Below are 20200 nucleotides of genomic sequence, written 5' to 3' on the forward strand. Positions count from 1 at the left end.
TCAAAAAAAATCAAGATCCTAATACGTTTGTGTTGTTGTAATGGAGTTTGAATTGGGAACACCATTGTGCCCACTTACATTCCCCACTTGGCATTAGGGTCGTGGAGGGCGCTGGCCATTCCGTTTTGATTTGAACGCCCAAAGTGCGCGCGACCAACCGTCAGCGGTGGCTTTCCGCCGCGCGCTCCGGGCGGTTAGGCCGCGACACGTCATCAGAGTGGGCCAGCCTGCGCTGATTGGCCGAGAGCCGTAGCGGCGAAATCTGATCGAAAAAAAAGGGTCGCTACGAAATAAAGTGTGCGAGAGGGAGAGAAAAAGAAAGAAATCGGTACGAGAACAGACACGGTACTTTACCGGCGGCAGCAGCAGGAGTAGTATGGTGGGCTGGGCTGCGTTCAACTTATTGAAAGGTCAGGTGGATGGACGGCCTGAGAACAGGGGATGAGTTGTTTCTCCCAGCTGCGCAGCGCAAACATTGTCTCATCGGGGCTGGAAAGCCGAGACAACATCGTCCAGCAATCAGATGAGAGGGGGAAGGGCGGGTCATAAAGATGCAAACGCCTGTTACTTTATTATTATTTGGTTAGTTTTCCGATTCTTACTTTGCTGACCGGTTACTGTTTGGAAGCAATTTGTTTGATGACATCTCCTGAAGTGACGTCCTGACTGTGAAGTCACAATTCCCTGTGACCTCATAAGGTGTTGTAGTCCCTCCCCCTCAAGGGGTCACGGGGAGACCTTGTACAAACTTGTGTCACTTTTCAACTTCACAGCATTCTCTCAGACTTGTAGGTTTGCAGCCACTCTTGACTGCCCTGACTAACCTATCCTACCCTATTCCATAATCCGTGGCTGGCCCAAAATTCCCAAAAGTTGACTTGACAGTCCAGTGCTGAGCTACTAGAAATGACATCTGTGACTCCATGGTTAGGCCATTTTTGGAAAACTGCTTTCAACTTTGGTCTCCCTGCTATAGGAAAGATGGGTGCAGAAAAGATTTACAAGGATGCTGCTAGGGTTGGAGGGTTTGAGCTATGGCAAGAGGCTGAATAGGCTGGCACTATTTTTCCTGGGGTGTCAGGAATTGAGGGGTGACCTTGGAGATTAATAAAATCATGAAGGCCACGGATAGCATGAATAGTCAAAGTCTTTTTCCCATGGTAGGGGAATCCAAAACTTAAGATGAGAGAGGGAAGATGTAAAAGGGACCTAAGGGGCAACTTTTTCACGCACCTCATTCCATACTTGCTGGTGCAAGTATGGAATGAGGTGCGAATGGAAGTGCTGGAGGCTTGTGCGATTACAACATTTAAAAGGCATCTGGATGGGTACATGAATGAGAAGGGTTGAGAGGGATATGGGCCAAATGCTGGTAGATGGGATTAGATTGATTTGGGATACCTGGTCGGCATGGATGAGTTGGATCAAAGAGTCTGTTTCCATGTTGTACAACTCTGTGACTTTATGACATTGTTTAGATAAGATCACAAGCCAAGGCACTGCTTGCCCTACCAAATGGACCTAAAAAATCCCAAGGTACTATTTTGAGCAAGGAGGTTATGCCTGTTTTCCTGGCTGATATTTAATACCCAGTCAATATTACAAAATCAAACAATTTGGTCATTCCCATGCTGTACATTGGAATTTATTTTGTGCAAATTGGTGGTGTTTGTTACATTACAACAGTGACTGCAGTTCAAAAGTAGTTAATTGACTGTAAAGTGCTTGTGGCTGTAAAAAGGCACTGTATAAATGTAAGCTTATCACTTTTAAATTGAAAGTATAAGCTCATAAATGGATAGTAAAAGGGAGACTTCTGGGGAACAAAAATAGATCATTTCCATGAATTTTATTCTTTGAATTTTCTGCATATTGATAGTCGTTATCTTTTTTTTATGGATTGACCTGCCAAACAATTACTGTCAGATACTTGTGCTGCTACGTTTGGCTGGGATTATGTTTTCCAGAGTATGGTAACTCCAAATTAGTTTCCAAATTAGCTTTGTGGCAACTATCAAAAATCTTTCGCTTTTGTTTAAAACATTATACATATTTTACAACTTTCTTAAATGTATTTAATTTTTTAAAAGAAACTTTTCTAAAGACTCTACGATAGATAAAAAAGATGTTTGACATTTCAACATTAAACATGGGTCACCAGGAAGTGAGGTGAATTCTCATTTTGAGTACTAACCTGACCAGAAACTGCCTTTGCAATGTAACATCCTTTTTGCACTAATTTGGCATTTACATTTGCAATAAAGGTACTGTTTTGTATGCTCAATATCCAATTTCGTTTAGAAATACTGTTCCATTTATCTTGTGATTGATTTATCTATACTACAAAGTGCCTTCAATATTCATCCCCAAAGTATTTGTTGAGTGACATCTGCCTGTCTCTTAGACCATGAAGTATGAAAATCAATAAAATATTGTTAGGAAAACTTTGGTAGACCTTTTATGGAGCTAAAATTCCCCATCTTTCTAATTTAATGAAAAGCTCGGGTATGCATGTTTTCTGGTAAAATTACTATTGAACATTTTCAATCTAGAGTTCTTCCCTTGCTAGTTTTTTTTTATGGACATATATTTCACTTTCAATCTGTTTTTCCCTAGAATTTCCATTCCTATCAAAACAGAATGTGTATCTTGTGGAGCTTCTGGAATCTCTTATGTTCAGGAAATCAAGCACTGTAACCATTCCGAAGGAAGTATATTAAGGTAGATGTACATATCAGCGTTTCTATGAAAATAAATGTCCGCAGTTCATATTCTTTTAAATTTATCTTTTTAGTTTGTAATTCCTGTGTAACTAATGGGGATCAATGTGAAAGCTTTTACATCTAGATAACTCTAAATATGATTTTGCAAATCTTCCCTGTAATGGTCACAAAAGTGTAAAAGTTACGGATGGGAAAAGCTCATCTCTTTAAGCTTCTAGCTCCCAAGCATGCTATTTCTTTCTTTTCCTTCTGATATCTATATACTTTTACACTGTTTTATATCTATAACATCTATTATACCCATTATTTTAGATTTTTCACATGACCAATAATGAACAGGTTGCTCAGTGTTTTAGAGACTTAAATGAAGTACATGTAACTGCACATGATTCCTCTGTGAACTTAAAATACCAATGAAATAACTGTTTAGAGCAAATGGGGTCTATTTTTGCTGCAGTATCCTAGATGTGATAAAGAGATTGATGTCTGTAAATCCCATTGTTACTATCTTGTATGCTTTAAAGCTGCTGCTAGAGTTTCTCAAAACAGATTATTTTGTAGAATTTCACTTCTTTAACTTTGTGAAGTTTAACTCCTTTGGGGGATATTGAATTATGGGCAGCTTTTCTTCATTCATGATGTCACTGGAGTCAAACTTTATGTTGTCACAGGAAGGGAGTTCTACATAGAATATCTGTTCCAAAGCAGCTGCAGGCAGCAGCTCTAAAACAAACAACAAGGTAACAAAGGGTGACTTGAATAAATACTGGTAAGTGTCAAAATATCTATCTGTCTGTTTTTCTGTGAAAAAAGGACTATGTGGCATTAACTCAGCTATGGTATAATAGCATGAAATGTAATGCTGTTGGTATCTGTCCATATTGTTAGTAAATTAGAATAATGAGAACTTAATTAAAATAAAAGCATAGAAATATTATTTTAAAAAATAGTGTGGAATTGTGGGTCCATAATCTTAACCAAGTGTTCAAATTGCATAATTAATCAGAAGGTAATCAAATAATATATTTGTTTTGTAAATCTCTCAAACAGCAATAATGAGAAAGTATTTGTTTTCCAGGCATAGTAGATGTTAAAAAAAACTGTTAACATTTTTTTTGTTACTCACAATTTTAACTTAGAAATATGTCACTGTTCTGCACTGTTGCTGGATTAAAACTGTGAAATTCTTCCCTGTTTGTGGGTGTGCGTACACCAAATGGACAGCAATGGTTCAAGAAAGTAGCTCACAACCCCTTCTTGCAGATAGTGAGGAAAGGACAGTAAGCACTGATCAAACCAGCAAAGCCCACATCCTCTGAAAAGAATTATGAAGAAAAGGTAGTTTTCAACCATGCTTTCCATATTCCCTGCTGACAGAAAACTCAGGAAAGCTCTTCCTCCTCCATTAACACTCCCTCCTCCAACAACCTCTGAGATTGCCTTTCACCTATCATCCCCAACAGTCCACTGGCCACGCGCACACAGTAATGAGTCCCTTTCCTTTGTGGCAGATAAAGAAGTAATTCAATCCATAATTTCCATGCGAACCCCAAAGAGAGCTGTTCAACCCATTACCACAGTTCATCGCTTGGTCGTAACCTTGTAAGTTATGCCGCTTTTAGTACATATCCAGATAGTTTTTTTTTTGTACTGAATCTTTCAGACTTTGTATTCAAGACCTCCTCCAATGTCTTGAGTGAAACAATCTCTTTGCAACTCCCTTCCAGTCTTTCTCCCAGATCCTTTAAGTCTCTGTATCTTGGTTATTCTTTGCTAAAGCAAATAGGTCTTCCCTATCTACTGCATCCATAACTTTAATAATTTTATAAACCATAATTATATCTCTCCTTGGTCTTCTCTATTACAAAGAAAGCAACTCTGACCTATTCAATCGGTCCTCTTAGATCTGCACTGTACCCTATCAGCGTTTTCACTTATTTTTACAATATAGTGGCTCGAATGTTACGTGGTATTCTGTGACCTGACTGGTGTTTTGCACAGTTCTAGTATATTTTACATTTGCCTTAGCTAAAAGCAGAAGCTGCGTTATGTGGCTTTTTAAAAAAATGTTCGTGGAATGTGGGCATTGCTGGCTAGGACAACATTTATTGCCCATTCCTAGAGGACAGTTAAGAATCAGTTACATTGAAATGGGCCTGGAGACATACGTAAGCCAGACTATGTATGGGTGATAGATTCCCCTCCCTAAAGGACATTAGTGAACTAGATGGTTTTGATTGACAAAGAAGAAGGTTACCTCAGATTACAACAGGATCTTGATCAGATGGACCAGAGGCTGAGAAGTGGCAGATGGAATTTAATTCAGATAAATGCGAGGTGCTGCATTTTGGTAAAGTTAATCTTAGCAGGACTTATATACTTAATGGTAAGGTCTTAGGATATGTTGCTGAACAAAGAAGTCTTTCCTTTATTGGTCAGAGTATTGAGTACAGGAGTTGGGAGGTCATGTTGAGGCTGTACAGGACATTGGTTTGACCACTGTTGGAATATTGCGTGCAATTCTGGTCTCCTTCCGATCGGAAAGATGTTGTGAAACTTGAAAGGGTTCAGAAAAAATTTACAAGGATGTTGCCAGGGTTGGAGGATTTGAGCTATAGGAAGATGCTGAACAGGCTGGGCCTGTTTTCCTTGGAGCGTCGGAGGTTGAGGAGTGACCTTATAGAGGTTTACAAAATTATGAGGAGCATGGATAGGATAAATAGACAAAGTCTTTTCCCTGAAGTGGGGGGTGTCCAGAACTAGAGGGTATAGGGTTACGGTGAGAGGGGAAATATGTAAAAGGGACCTAAGGGGCAACGTTTTCACGCAGAGGGTGGTATGTGTATGCAGTGAGCTGCCAGAAGAAGTGGTTGAGGCTGGTACAATTGCAACATTTAAAAGGCATCTGGATAGTTATATGAATAGGAAGGGTTTGGAGGGTTATGGCCGGATGCTGGCTGGTGGGACTAGATTGGGTTGGGATGTCTGGTCAGCATGGATGGGTTGGACCAAAGGATCTGTTTTCGTGCTGTACATCTCTATGATTCTATAACTGATAATGATTGCTATTAGGTTAGCTCTTTTTTTGTTCCAGATCTTTATTAAGTTGAATTCAAATTTCATCATCTGCTATGGTGGGATTTGAACAATGTCCCCGGAATGCTAACCCGAGGCTCAGGATTACTAGTTCAATAATATTATCACTGCGTCACCACCTCCGCCTACCACTACACGACCACCTCACCCTTTAATCACTACTTATCTTTAGTTTGCATCCAAGAATTTTTGGGCATGCAGTCTAAGTTCCTCTATCCTTTATACTTTTCATTCTTATACCTTGCCGTGTTTGACCTTCCTAATTGCATTTCATTACACTTCACCGAGTTGTTACTCTTCTGCCCAAATGACCAGCCTATTGATATTTTCTTGCAAACTACAGCTTTCTTCCTCATCAACAATCAGGAAACCCAATTTTTTATCACTTTCAAACTACTTAATCATTGCCCCTACATTTAAAATGACATCATTGATATATATTACGAAGAGAAAGTGATCTAATATTGAGCCTGTGAAATCCCCATTGAAAACAGTACTCCAGGCTTAAAGCCACCCACTGGCTATTACCCTTTGCTCCCTGCCGTTGAATTAATTTTGAATCCAACTCATTCTTACTGGGCTTTTATGTTACTGACTAGATGGAATATCATTGCTATTACTTCAAAAATAAATTCATTATAATCTTTGTTTTCGTAAGAATAAGATTCCCCTCTTGTTATATTTTCTTCTTTTTCCCTAATTTGGTTCTTGTGTACCTTCCTCATCTGAGATTGTTTTCAGGTAATCATCCGTGTCATTGTCAAAAAGATTGAATATATGAGAATTATTTTCACTCCTTTTCCAAAAATATTACTTGTCTAGCATGTTACATATGAAAAAGCTGGCTTGAGAATAATGAACAAGAAGATGTATTATTGCAATGTGCTCATTTTACTGTGCCTATATCAATGTTGAAAAAAGATACCAACAACATAACACGGGATAGTTTCCACTATCGGCATATTCAGGAAAATGTGACAGTTAAATGTATAAGACATCTGAGCATGAGGCCATAAGGCGCTATGAGCCTGCCCTGCCATCAATAAAGATAATCAGCTGATCCTTGGCCTCAATGACACTTTTCCACTATATACCCATATCCCTTGATTCCCTTTGAGACCATTGGCTGAGAATTGATTGGCCCCATTATTTCAGCATGATCTTTGACCTGCCTGCTCCCATTCAGATCGCAATTCAGGTATTGTCCGAATGAATGAATCGTTGACCTGAGTCCTATGCTGCTTTCTACTCCTGAATATATGTAAGGCCCGAGCTCACAATAGGGAGGACTCGGCAATGATGCTTGCAGAACTGATGGAACCCTGCTTTACTTAAAAGCAGTTTCTATTTAAAGGAAAGCCACACAATAAGGTTGTTGTAATGTAAACTATTGCAAAATAAACAACAGGGTAAAGAAATGGACTCATAATTGAAGATTTGATGTTGGAACCATTGGAAGCAGATGGGTTGGAGGAAGGATACAATAGGGATTTACAGATGATTAGGAGGCCCTGAAGGACAACCCTCAAGAAAGTGAATGCAGGTGGCAAGGAGGGCCAGCGATTGGAATCTAAACCTGAGCATCAGGTAGCCGAGCCAGAAAAGCTCTCATGACCTCATGTAAGTGGTCAATGTTAGTGGATGTATTTTGCTTGGCATGACATTGTGCACCCATCAAATCACCAGCCTGACACATATCCAATACTCATCCCGCAACACCTCTTGGAACTCAGGACTTCTCTTGAACAGCAATATGTTCCACTTGATCCTCACATACCTACCAATGCAGTCAGCCTCTTACCCATCTCTTGCTGTGTCTAGTTATTCAGGACATCACCTCAACATGATGTGGCAGAAACACTGACATTTTGACTTCTCACTTGGAGAATTAGGTGATGCACAATAGAAGTGACCAGAGCAGAACCAGCAGTTCTTGAGTTTGACTAAGAAGATGGTTTTCTGCATCAGGGGGCCAGTTGATGTTCCTGAGAACATTGCGAATGGTGACATTTTCCTGCATTACGCCGCTTCTCAACTGTCAGTGCACACTCATTTTGCTGTCTGGCTTAATGAGCAAACTATTTCTGATGTGGCAATGGACCTACTGGTTCCAACTCCTTCACACTTTCCTCATGCCAACTATTCTGAGTTCCTGTTTCCAGGCACTTACAGACTTCCAGTTATCCAGTAGCAGGAGGTCAAGATGAGCAAAGAGCAACAGCACTGTTCTGAGGAAGAGAGCCTGTCAGTTGATCTAACACTGTTAGCTAGCAATCCAGACACCAGTACTGTACACATTTTAGAGGCTAATATAGAATTTGAATCAAAGTGTGGCATCTTGGCACTAGTGGCTTGCAGCTACATTAGGGGTAAAGGGTGATCTGTTTGCCAGCACACTGAATGTGTGGTGGCAGACAAATACTCCTGCACAGTTTAGGTGAAGAATTTGATGGCCAGCATACAGGAGACCCCTGATTGGCATGCAGGTCAAGGTACTGGGTGCCATGAGTATTGTTACTAATGAAGAACATGGAGAATTTTGTTGAAATGAAGCCAGCCCAAAAAAACACCTCCCTCTTTCTGTAACACTGTCACAAGTACCTTATGAATAAAATTCCTGAACCATGGCCATGCGTTCAACTCCCTACTTGAAGATCTGTGCCGATTTGTACGTCCCTAAGATAGTAATCCAACAATCATTACCTTTTGAAGTTCCATCAGTAAAAAATAAACTTTTTTAACAAAGTAATTTGTTTTCCAGTGGTGAGTAACCCAATTTAAAGTAATTAAAAATTGCATCAAAAAATGATTCTGAATCATGTACTAGTTCAATGGAGGTCACAGCATCTTCATAAATTAAAAGTTCTCGTTATAAAAAAGCTTTTGAAAAATGCCTGCTGATGCTTGTGATTATGTCAATTTGTGAAATATTGTGGTTGCTCAAAATTTGAATTAGAAACAAAATGTTGTTAATTGCTCTGGCAGCATTTCTATAGAGAGAAACAGAAGAATATCTGATCAATAGCTTTTTATTAGGTCAGGATTACAAGTTGAAGATCCATCCTGAATCAGCAAAATTTTGCAATTTCAACTTGTTTTGTGGGTCAATTCAGGCAACTTGAATCTTGATCCAGCGTGAAAGATACCAGAAAAAAAGGAGTTTAATGGTTCAGTATGTCCCTCAGTTGTGTATAAAATTCCCTATGCTGTTTGGGCAGTTTGAACGTGGATTGAACTGATGTAACCAGCAAAAACTCAACTACAACATTTCTTTAAAATATGAAAGCTACTTCAAGCTTATTTCCTATTAGGGCATTCTCAGTTCTTGTTATTTAAGACTGACAAGTAAGGTTGAATCGTAATGTACTTAATTCCGTAATTATCTGAAAATTGATATTGTGAGAAACAAAAGACGTCGCAAATATGGATGTTTAGAATTGTTGCTGAAAATAAGTATCAGAATTCACAAGTAATCAGAATATCAGAAACAGTAAGTTAGTTACCTTTCTGTATTTTACATTGGTCTTGATATTTCACAAAATGAAGATTTTAATTCTAGTCCTCTAAAACTTGTTTTTTTCATCATCAGTGATTTAAGCCTAATACTCTAAACATATTATTTGTCTGTCTAAATATAAGAGTTTAGATTCCTTTCTTTGTGTGTGATTTGGACCAGTGACACCATGGGAAGATCTTACGTCATTGGGGAATACAGTGAGAAGTATCTTAAAAGACTGAAAGCGGAAGAGCGATATGGAACAACTGGTATTTTATTAGGGCAGGTAAGCAAACTTACAATATTCAACGAGCATGTTAAGTTTGATTAACTGGTTTTAAATCTAGACTTTATTTGGGACAAAATAATGAGCTTGCATCTATCACCTAAACAAGACAAACCATTTAAAATGTATGGGTTTTTAATATTCCTTTATGATTGAAAATACTAACACAGTGTAATGAATGACATCAGAAGCGCCTCTGGGCTTGGGAGAGAGTGCTGTACAAAGTGTACTTTAAGTGAGTTGACATGAGCTCCTGTTCATTCTCTGTTATTATGTGTTCAGAACACTTGAAAAAAGAAGTGTGTCATTTAGACTTTTTAGACTGGCAATTTTGCTTTGCATGTAAAATTCATCCTTATATCTGTGTACTACATTATTTTCAAAAGACTGTTCCACAGCAGCCAAATCTTGCAACTTTCTACACCTAGACTGCAGGGAGCAGTCAGAGGGCAGAGCAGCAGCACAGAGTGAGTGTAAAACTAACTGAACTTGGGGATCGTAGCATCGTCTGCAGGGAGCAGAGTGAGAACAGTATAAAACTAACTGAGATCGGGGATTGCAGCCTAGTCTGCAGGGAACAGAGTGAGTACAGTATGAAACGAATTGAGCGCTCAGCACATTGTAGCTGTGAGAAAAACCTGGAGTGACATCACAGGGAAGCTGTGACCTGATTGGCTAGTAGGAAATCTGCACTAAATTTTAAAAAGAACTCAGTAAAGATATATTAATTATATAAATTAATAAGGTAATTAAGTAGTGATGGCTGGTCCGGTGATGTGCTGTAGCTATATGATGTGGGAGCTGACAGTTTCCATTACAAACATCAGCAAGTGCTGGTTGCTCGTGAAACTTTGGCTCAGAGTTGATGAGCTGGAATCTGAGCTCCAAACACTCCGGGTACATGCAGGAGAGAGAGAGAGGTATCTGGACGCTTTGTTTCAGGAGCCATGTGTAAATTGGCAGAGGGATAGGAAAATTGGGGAAGTAAACATGGGGCTAAGAGAGTGATGTGGGGAAGAGGGGTTCCATTTCTTGGGGCATTGGCATCAATTTTGGAAAAGGAACGATCATTACCGTTGGGATGGTCTCCACCTGAACTAATCTGGAACCAATCTTCCAGTGAAAAGGATAAATAGGATGGTCACTAGTGAATTCTGGGGGCGGGTGGCGCGAAGGGAAGGGGAAAGCGACAGGAAATATAATGGTAAATAGAAAAGAAAGCAGCAGACTAACATATGCAGAAGAGTTTAACTACATTGAAGACTGTGAAAGAAGTTTAAAAAGAAGGAAACTTTAGAAGATATTATCAATGGAGATGTTAGAATCAAAAAGAAGGTAGAAAAGTTAGCATAAAGGCACTCTACCTGAATGCTACCTGAAGACTATCACCTGATGAAGGAGCGGCACTCTGAAAGCTAGTGTGCTTCCAATTAAACCTGTTGGACTGTAACCTGGTGTTGTGTGATTTTTAACTTTGTACACCCCAGTCCAACACTGGCATCTCCAAATCATACCTGAATGCTGATAGCATTCGAAATACAGTAGATGAGTTAATGGCACAAATCATCATAAATAAGCATGATTTAGTAGCTATTACAAAGACATGGTTGCAGGATAGTTGCGACTGGAAATTAAATATCCAGGGAGAACAGACAGGAAAGTAAGGGAGGCAGAGCAGCTCTGATATTTAAAGATGACATCAGGGTGATAGTGAGAGATGAATTGAATTGAATTTATTGGAACGTGTATCGAGGCACAGTGAAAAGCATTGTCTTGTGAGCAATACAGGCAGATTACATAGTTAAGTACCATAGATAGTAAATAAGAGGTAAACAGCAGCAAAAACAAAAACGCAGATACAGGCAAATGTTAAGACTTTGTGAGTCCATTCAGTATTCTGAGAGTCCATTCAGTATTCTGTGAGTCCATTCAGTATTCTGTGAGTCCATTCAGTATTCTGTGAGTCCATTCAGTATTCTGTGAGTCCATTCAGTATTCTGTGAGTCCATTCAATATTCTGTGAGTCCATTCAATATTCTGTGAGTCCATTCAGTATTCTGTGAGTCCATTCAGTATTCTGTGAGTCCATTCAGTATTCTGTGAGTCCATTCAGTATTCTGTGAGTCCATTCAGTATTCTGTGAGTCCATTCAGTATTCTGTGAGTCCATTCAATATTCTGTGAGTCCATTCAGTATTCTGTGAGTCCATTCAGTATTCTGTGAGTCCATTCAGTATTCTGTGAGTCCATTCAGTATTCTGTGAGTCCATTCAGTATTCTGAGAGTCCATTCAGTATTCTGAGAGTCCATTCAGTATTCTGAGAGTCCATTCAGTATTCTGAGAGTCCATTCAGTATTCTGAGAGTCCATTCAGTATTCTGAGAGTCCATTCAGTATTCTGAGAGTCCATTCAGTATTCTGAGAGTCCATTCAGTATTCTGAGAGTCCATTCAGTATTCTGAGAGTCCATTCAGTATTCTGAGAGTCCATTCAGTATTCTGAGAGTCCATTCAGTATTCTGAGAGTCCATTCAGTATTCTGAGAGTCCATTCAGTATTCTGAGAGTCCATTCAGTATTCTGAGAGTCCATTCAGTATTCTGAGAGTCCATTCAGTATTCTGAGAGTCCATTCAGTATTCTGAGAGTCCATTCAGTATTCTGAGAGTCCATTCAGTATTCTGTGAGTCCATTCAGTATTCTGTGAGTCCATTCAGTATTCTGTGAGTCCATTCAGTATTCTGTGAGTCCATTCAGTATTCTGTGAGTCCATTCAGTATTCTGTGAGTCCATTCAGTATTCTGTGAGTCCATTCAGTATTCTGTGAGTCCATTCAGCATTCTGAGAGTCCATTCAGCATTCTGAGAGTCCATTCAGCATTCTGAGAGTCCATTCAGCATTCTGAGAGTCCATTCAGCATTCTGAGAGTCCATTCAGCATTCTGAGAGTCCATTCAGCATTCTGAGAGTCCATTCAGCATTCTGAGAGTCCATTCAGCATTCTGAGAGTCCATTCAGCATTCTGAGAGTCCATTCAGCATTCTGAGAGTCCATTCAGCATTCTGAGAGTCCATTCAGCATTCTGAGAGTCCATTCAGCATTCTGAGAGTCCTTTCCGTATTCTGTGAGTCCTTTCCGTATTCTGAGTGTCCATTCAGTATTCTGATGATACAAGTTCTATGGGCGAATAAGGTTGAATCTATTGGGTGGGAATTAGAAATTCTAAGAAGTACTTCACTGATAGGAGTAGTCTATAGGCCACCAAATAATAATGAGCTGGAAATGTGTTGCTGGAAAAGCGCAGCAGGTCAGGCAGCATCCAGGGAACAGGAGAATCGACGTTTCGGGCATAAGCCCTTCTTCAGGCTTATGCCCGAAACGTCGATTCTCCTGTTCCCTGGATGCTGCCTGACCTGCTGCGCTTTTCCAGCAACACATTTCCAGCTCTGATCTCCAGCATCTGCAGACCTCATTTTTTCCCACCAAATAATAATGTCACATTGGGACAGGCATTAAACAAAGAAATAACAAATGTTTGTAAAAACTATATGGCAATTATCATGGGGGATTTTAATCGACATGTCAATTGGTTGAACCAGGTCGGTCAAGGCAGCCTTGAGGAAGTGTTCATTGAATGTATCAGCGTTAGTTTTCTTGAACACTATATAAATGGAACTGAGGAGGGAGCATGCTATCCTAAATCGGTTCCTGTGTAATGAGACTGGAATAATTAATGATCTGATAGTTAGGGATCCTCTTGGAAGAAGGGATCACAGTGTGGTTGAATTTAGAATACATAAGAAAAGTGAGGATAGCATTCAATACCAGGGCCCTGTGCTTAAACAAAGGAGACTGCAATAGGATGAGGGAGGAGTTGACTAAGGTAGACTGGAAGCAAAGACTTTATGGTGGGACAGTTGAGGAACTGTGGAGGACTTTCAAAGCAATTTTTTAAAGTGCTCAGCAAAAGGGAAAAGGAAGGACTGTAGGAAAAGGGGTAATCAGCCATGGATGCCTAAGGAAATAAGGGAGGCTATCAAATTGAAAGATAAGGCATCCAAAGTGGCAAAGACCAGTGGGAAAAGAAGAAGATTGGGAAAGCTTTAAAGGCCAACAGCACAAAAAAGCTATGAAGAAAAGTAAGATAGATTATGAGAGTAAATTATCACAGAATATAAAGACAGATAACAAACGTTTCTACAAATATATAAAACGAAAATGAGTGGCAAAGGTAAACGTTGGTACCTTAGAGGATGAGAAGGGAGATTTAATAATAGAAAATGAGGAAATAGCCAAGGCATTCAACAGATGTTTTGTGTCAGTCTTCACAGTGGAGGACAGGAGTGACAGGCCAGTAATTGATGACAAGGAGACTAAGGTAGGTGAGGACCTAAAAATGATTATTATCATGAAAGAAGTAGTGTTGGGCAAGCTAATGGAGCTAAAGGTAGGCAAGCTAATGGAGCTAAAGGTAGACAAGTCTCCTGGCCCTGATTAGAATGTATCCCAGGGACTAAAAGAGATAGTGGGAGAAATGGCAAATACGGTCATAGTAATTTTCCAAAATTCTCTGGACTCTGAGGCAGTTCCAGCAAATTGGAAAACAGCAAATTGAACACCACTGCTTTAAAAAAAGAGAAGACAAAAGATGAGGAATTATCGGCCAGTTCGCTTAACTTCTGTAGTGGGAAAAATACTTCAAGCTGTCATTAAGGAAGAAATAGCTAAACATCTGGATAGAAATTGACCAGTTGGGCAGCATTGTTCATGAAAGGCAGGTCATGGTTAACTAATTTACTGGTGTTCTGTGAAGATATTAGGAGCGCGATGGTCAACGGGAAGCCGGTAGATGTGGTGTATCTGGATTTCCAACAGGAATTTAACAAGGTTCTGCACAAAATGCTAATACATAAGATATAGCACGGCATTGCGGGCAATGTATTAGCATGGATAAGAGGATTAATGAACTAACAAAGAAGCAAATGATAAATGAGTGCTTTTCCGGTTGGTGGTCAGTGACCAGTGATGGGACTGCAAATGTTTACAATTTACATAGATGGTTTGGAGTTGGGGACTACGTGTAGTGTGTCAAAGTTTGCAGATGACACCAAGATGAGTGGTAGAGCAAATTGTGCAGAAGACTCTGAAAGTTCGCAGAGGGACCGAGATAGTTTAAGTGAGTGGGTAAAAGTCTGGCAGATGGAGTACAATGTTGCTAATTGAATTCATCCATTTTAGTAGGCATAACAGTAAAAAGGACTAATATTTGAATAGTACAAAATTGCAGCATGCTACTGTACAGAGGGATCTGGCTGTCCTTGTGCATGAATTGTAGAAGGTTGGTTTGCAGGTGCAATGGGTAATTACGAAGGCAAATGGAATTTTGTCCTTCATTGCTGGAAGGATTGAGTTTAAAAGCAGGGAGGTTATTTTGCAACTGTATAGGGTGCTGGTGAGGCCAACCTGCTATACTGCTTGCAGTTTTGGTCTTCTTACTTGAAAAAGGATGTAAAAGCACTGGAAGGGGTGCAGATAAGATTCACTGGATTGATTTTAGAGTTGAGAGGGTTGGCCAATGAGGAGAGACTGAGTGGACTGAGACTGTACTCATTGGAATTTTGAAGAATGATGGGGATCTTATGGAAACATTATTAAGGGAATAGATAAGATAGAAGGAGGGAGGTTGTTTCCACTGGCAAGTGAAATGAGGACAAGGGGGCATAGCCTCAAAATTAAGGGCTTTAGAACTGAATTAAGGACGAACATCTTCACCCAAAGAATTGTGAATCTGTGGAATTCCCTGCCTGGTGAAGTAGTTGAGGCTTCCTCTTTGTTTTTAAAGCTAAGATAGATAATTTTTTGAACAGTAAAGGAATTCAGGGTTATGGTGAGAGGGTGAAGTGGAGCTGAGGCCCAGAAAGATCAGCCATGATCTTATTGAATGGTGTGGGCTTGAAGGGCCAGATGGCCTACTCCTGCTCCTGCTCCTGGTTCTTATATTCTATGTTCTTCTTATGTCGTATAATTTTGCCGATGCACTGATTGTTAACTAGTGTTGAATACAAACTCTAAAAGATATAGTTCAAACCTGATTATTCTGGGGTAATTGAACTGATTGAGAGCAACAACCTTTATGCAAACTATTCTTGACTCACCAATTGAAATATTCAAGCTTTGAGAAGAAACAGAAGAAAAAGATAAAGGATTATGGTGTAGCTTTTAGTGGAAATGTTTCAAATAACCTGTAACATTATTTCCTATTTTATTTTGTTGGTCTGAAATCTTCAAAATTAATATTCCTACTTGTTTTTCTTCACCCAAAAATGTGACAGTAAAATATTTGCTGTGTGTATGTTCTCACTGATCTGATTCTGATTCTCAAATGGGTTTTCTAATGAGAGTTTCAGAGCTTTGTGTTTCTTTTGTGTGCAGAAGGAAATTGCTTTCTGTGTTGCAGCTTTGAGTTGGCAAGGCTGTCGAGAAATCCTATTTTGTGCAATGCTAATATCTGTGTTAAGTAGTCTCACTATTGGCTTTAGACAAGAAAAACAAATCAGGGAGTAGGGAGAAATGTCACACTTTGTTTAGGAAAGGGAATGGTGGTGACTGACAATTAAAATGGATTTATGTGCTTTCATTTCTTAGTTATAGAGATGTACAGCATGGAAACAGATCCTTTGGTCCAACCCGTCCATGCCGACCAGTTATCCCAAGCCAACCTAGTTCCACCTGCCAGCACCTGGCCCATATCCCTCCAAACCCTTCCTATTCATATACCCATCCAAATGCCTTTTAAATGTTGCAATTGTACCAGTCTCCACCACTCCTTCCTCTGGCAGCTCATTCGATACACGTACCACCCTCTGTGTGAAAAAGTTGTCCCTTAGATCTCTTTTACATCTTTCCCCCCTCACCCTAAACCGATGCCCTCTAGTTCTGGACTCCCCGACCCCAAGGAAAAGACTTTGTCTATCTACCCTATCCATGCCCCTTATAATTTTGTAAACCTCTAAGGTCACCCCGCAGTCTCCGACCCTCCAGGGAAAACAGCCCCAGTCTGTTCAGCATCTCCCTATAGCTCAAATCCTCCAACCCTGGCAACATCCTTGTAAATCTTTTCTGAACCCTTTCAAGTTTCACAACATCTTTCCGATAGGAAGGAGACCAGAATTGCATGCAATATTCCAACAGTGGCCTAACCAATGTCCTGTACAGCCTCAACATGACCTCCCAACTCCTGTACTCAATGCTCTGACCAATAAAAGAAAGCATACCAAATGTCGTCTTCACGATCCTATCTACCTGCGACTCCACTTTTAAGGAGCTGTGAACGTGCACTCCAAGGTCTCTTTGTTCAGCAACACTTCCTAGGACCTTACCATTATGTGTATAAGTCCTGCTAAGATTTGTTTTCCCAAAATGCAGCACCTCGCATTTATCTGAATTAAACTTCATCTGCTACTTCTCAGCCCATTGGCCCATCTGGTCCAGATCCTGTTGTAATCTGAGGTAACCCTCTTTGCTGTCCACTACACCTCCAATTTTGGTGTCATCTGCAAAATTATTAACTGTACCTCTTATGCTCGTATCCAAATCATTTATATAAATGACAAAAAGTAGAGGACCCAGCACCGATCCTTGTGGCACTCCACTGGTCACAGGCCTCCAGTCTGAAAAACAACCCTCCACCACCACTCTCTGTCTTCTACCTGTGAGCCAGTTCTGTATCCAAGTGGCTAGGTCTCCCTGTATTCCATGAGATCTAACCTTGCTAACCAGTCTCCCACGGGGAATCTTGTTGAACGCCTTACTGAAGTCCTTGTAGATCAAATGTACCATTCTGCCCTCATCAATCCTCTTTGTTACTTCTTCAAAAAACTCAATCTAGTTTGAGAGACATGATTTCCCACGCACAAAGCCATGCTAACTATCCTTAATCAGTCCTTGCCTTTCCAAATACATGTACATCCTGCCCCTCAGGATTCCCTCCAACAACTTGCCCACCACCGATATCAGGTTCACTAGTCTATAGTTCCCTGGCTTGTCTTTACCACCCTTCTTAAACAGTGGCACCACGTTAGCCAACCTCCAGTCTTCCAGCACCTCACCTGTGACTATCGATGATACAAATATCTCAGCAATTAATTACTCAGTTAATGAGTAACTAATTGTAAGTGGTGATTACCCCATTCTTGACGCAAGTAAGCAGTGAAAAATATAGAGCCCTGAGATATGTAGTCACATTTAGGATCACCATTTAATTTTGTTCATTTGTGCCAATTTGGTAATCAAATTTTCGATCATTTTCAGATTACGCCAGTGAAAACCTACATAGTATTTGCTGCTCGAACCCCACTTAAAGATCATGCTGAACTTCCACCAGAAAATCCCAATGAAATGAATGCAAGTGACATCGAGTGGGTGTCTGAGCATGCTCGACAGGTCAGTGGTGTATTAAAATGATTGCTTTATTCAAAGGAGTGAAAGTTTATATTTAAACTCACTTTTTTTCCCTGTAATGTTGCACAAGATTCATCAGGACTAAGTGCTGTGTTTAAATCAGACAAGCTTAGGAGAAGAATAGATAATGTGATTGGCAGAAGAGAAAAGGAAAGAGAGAGAAAATTTAAGAATGGGTAGAAGAAGTCACTGAGTTAGAGGAAGACATTGAAAGGAGGAATTGGAATAAGAGGCCAGAGAGAGATTTAGAAAGCTACCTCACTGCAAGATATTCTTAAATGCAATACCATATGTTTGACATAGCCTTTGGAAGTGGATGGCCAGAATAAAGAAAATACTTTTATAGAGAAGTGGTGAAAAATGAATTTCTTAATTTTGTCATTCCCAAGCTAAACAAGCTCTTTATATTTAAAGCTTTATATTTTCTCTTAGAGGTAACATGCGTGTCAAATTTCATTCAATAATATCATTGTTGAATGCCCTGAGAAAAAGCTGTGGACTTGAAAAACAAATAGGAGGAAGAATATTATGATCTCATATTGGACAGAGAATGGCAGTAACAAATGACTAATCTAAAGCAGGCAGAGAGCAACAATCACTTGGATCTTTAATGGTTCGAGATAAAAATCAGCAGGAATTAGCAACAATTGGGAGTACAATCAAGTAGGCTTTGATTGTTATATATAAGTTGTAACGATTAATTTCAGTTTTTTTAAGCCAGTCAGGGTGACAGAGGGGACAAAAGAATGATAGATAAATTTGCAAAGAACACAACGATAGGTAATAAAGTATGCTGTGAACAAACATAATGAGTTGTGCCTGAAACGTCAATTCTCCTGCTGCTCAGATGCTGCCTGACCTGCTGTGTTTTTCCAGCACTACACACTCGACTCAAAATTGCCACCCAAGTTGATTAGGTTGTTAAGAAGGAGTATGGTGTTTTAGCTTTCATTATCAGGGGGATTGAGTTTAAGAGCCACAAGGTTTTGCTGCAGCTCTATAAAACCCTTTTTAGTCCACACTGGGAATATTATGTCCAGTTCTTGTTGCCTCATTGTAGGAAGGATGTAGATGCTTTAGAGAGGATGCAGAGGAGATTTACCAGGATGCTGCCTGGATTGGAGGGCGTGTCTTATGAAGAGAGGTAGAGTGAGTTTGGGCTTTTCACACTGGAGAGAAGGAAGGAAGAGAGATGACTTGTAATGAGAAGCATGGATAGACTAGCTAACCAGAGACGTTTCCCCAGGGCAGAAATGGCTGTCACAAGAAGTCATAATTTTAAGGCGATTGGCGAAAGGTATAGAGGAGATGTCAGAGGTAGGTTCTTTACGCAGAGAGTGGTGGGTGCATGGAATGCACTGCCAGCGGTAGTAGTAGAGTCAGAGACATTAGGAACATGTAAGCGACTCTTCGGTAGGCACATGGACAGCAGTAAATTAAGGGATGTGTAGGTTAGGTTGATCTTAGATTAAGATAAATGCTCAGCACAACATGTGCTTCCAATCAGCCTATTCACAGATGTTATTACACACCTCTGGAACAGGTGGGATCTGAATCCAGGCCTCCTGGCTCAGATATAGCAACAGGTTTTTTTTCCTCTGATTGACAGGTAGTTTAGATATTTTCAATCATTCTAATACATCTTGGGCAGGTAAATTTCCACCTGATACATGATACATCTGGGGCAGATGGCACTTGAACCCAGGTCTTCTGACTCCAAGGTGGGGCACTACCACTGTGCCATAAAAGCTCCAAACTGGGCTCTGCTTTTTATATCCAAAAATGCTGTTACACACAAACAGACTTTTTTTATCATTACCAAATCTCCCACAATACTTGTCTCCAGTGTTTCCAAGTATTTATATTACTTGCAATGCCAAGCAAGGGCATTGGAACCCACTCTGATGTTATTACACACCTCTGATCTGGTAAGACTCTTATGTATTATACTGGAGGGCGTGTGTTTAAGTTGAGATGGAGTAGTTCAAAGGAGATGTGGAGACAATTCTTTTGCACAATAATTGTTTGGAATCTGGAACGCTGGATAGTGGGAGAGGCAGATACAATAGGGACTTTTAGATAAGCACATGAATATGTCAGGAATGGAAGAAAATGGACCAAGGGCAAGAAGAAGGGATTTGGCG

At 40.0% G+C, this 20200-nt stretch overlaps 1 protein-coding gene across 9 annotated transcripts in view; it reads left to right on the top strand.

Moving 5' to 3' along the window:
* Positions 1 to 218: 218 nt before the first annotated feature.
* The window catches only part of odr4 (odr-4 GPCR localization factor homolog), a 119102-nt gene continuing 99120 nt past the window's right edge, over positions 219 to 20200 (top strand). Inside the window, exons 1-5 of one of the 9 annotated variants that reach the window (XM_087990733.1) lie at positions 219 to 328; positions 2617 to 2721; positions 3395 to 3492; positions 9459 to 9601; positions 17907 to 18038. In XM_087990733.1, coding sequence (XP_087846859.1) covers positions 9503 to 9601; positions 17907 to 18038 — 231 coding nt within the window. In that variant the 5' untranslated portion in view covers positions 219 to 328; positions 2617 to 2721; positions 3395 to 3492; positions 9459 to 9502. Of the gene's footprint in view, positions 346 to 2616; positions 2722 to 3394; positions 3493 to 4234; positions 4326 to 9458; positions 9602 to 17906; positions 18039 to 20200 lie in introns of those variants that run through there. The other 8 variants (XM_087990735.1, XM_087990731.1, XM_087990736.1 and 5 more) reach the window with 8 other exon arrangements.

Source organism: Chiloscyllium plagiosum, unplaced genomic scaffold (assembly GCF_037043375.1).
Source record: "Chiloscyllium plagiosum isolate Xiang-an unplaced genomic scaffold, Cpla_swu_hap1 HiC_scaffold_9, whole genome shotgun sequence".
In the NCBI taxonomy this organism is placed as follows: domain Eukaryota; kingdom Metazoa; phylum Chordata; class Chondrichthyes; order Orectolobiformes; family Hemiscylliidae; genus Chiloscyllium; species Chiloscyllium plagiosum.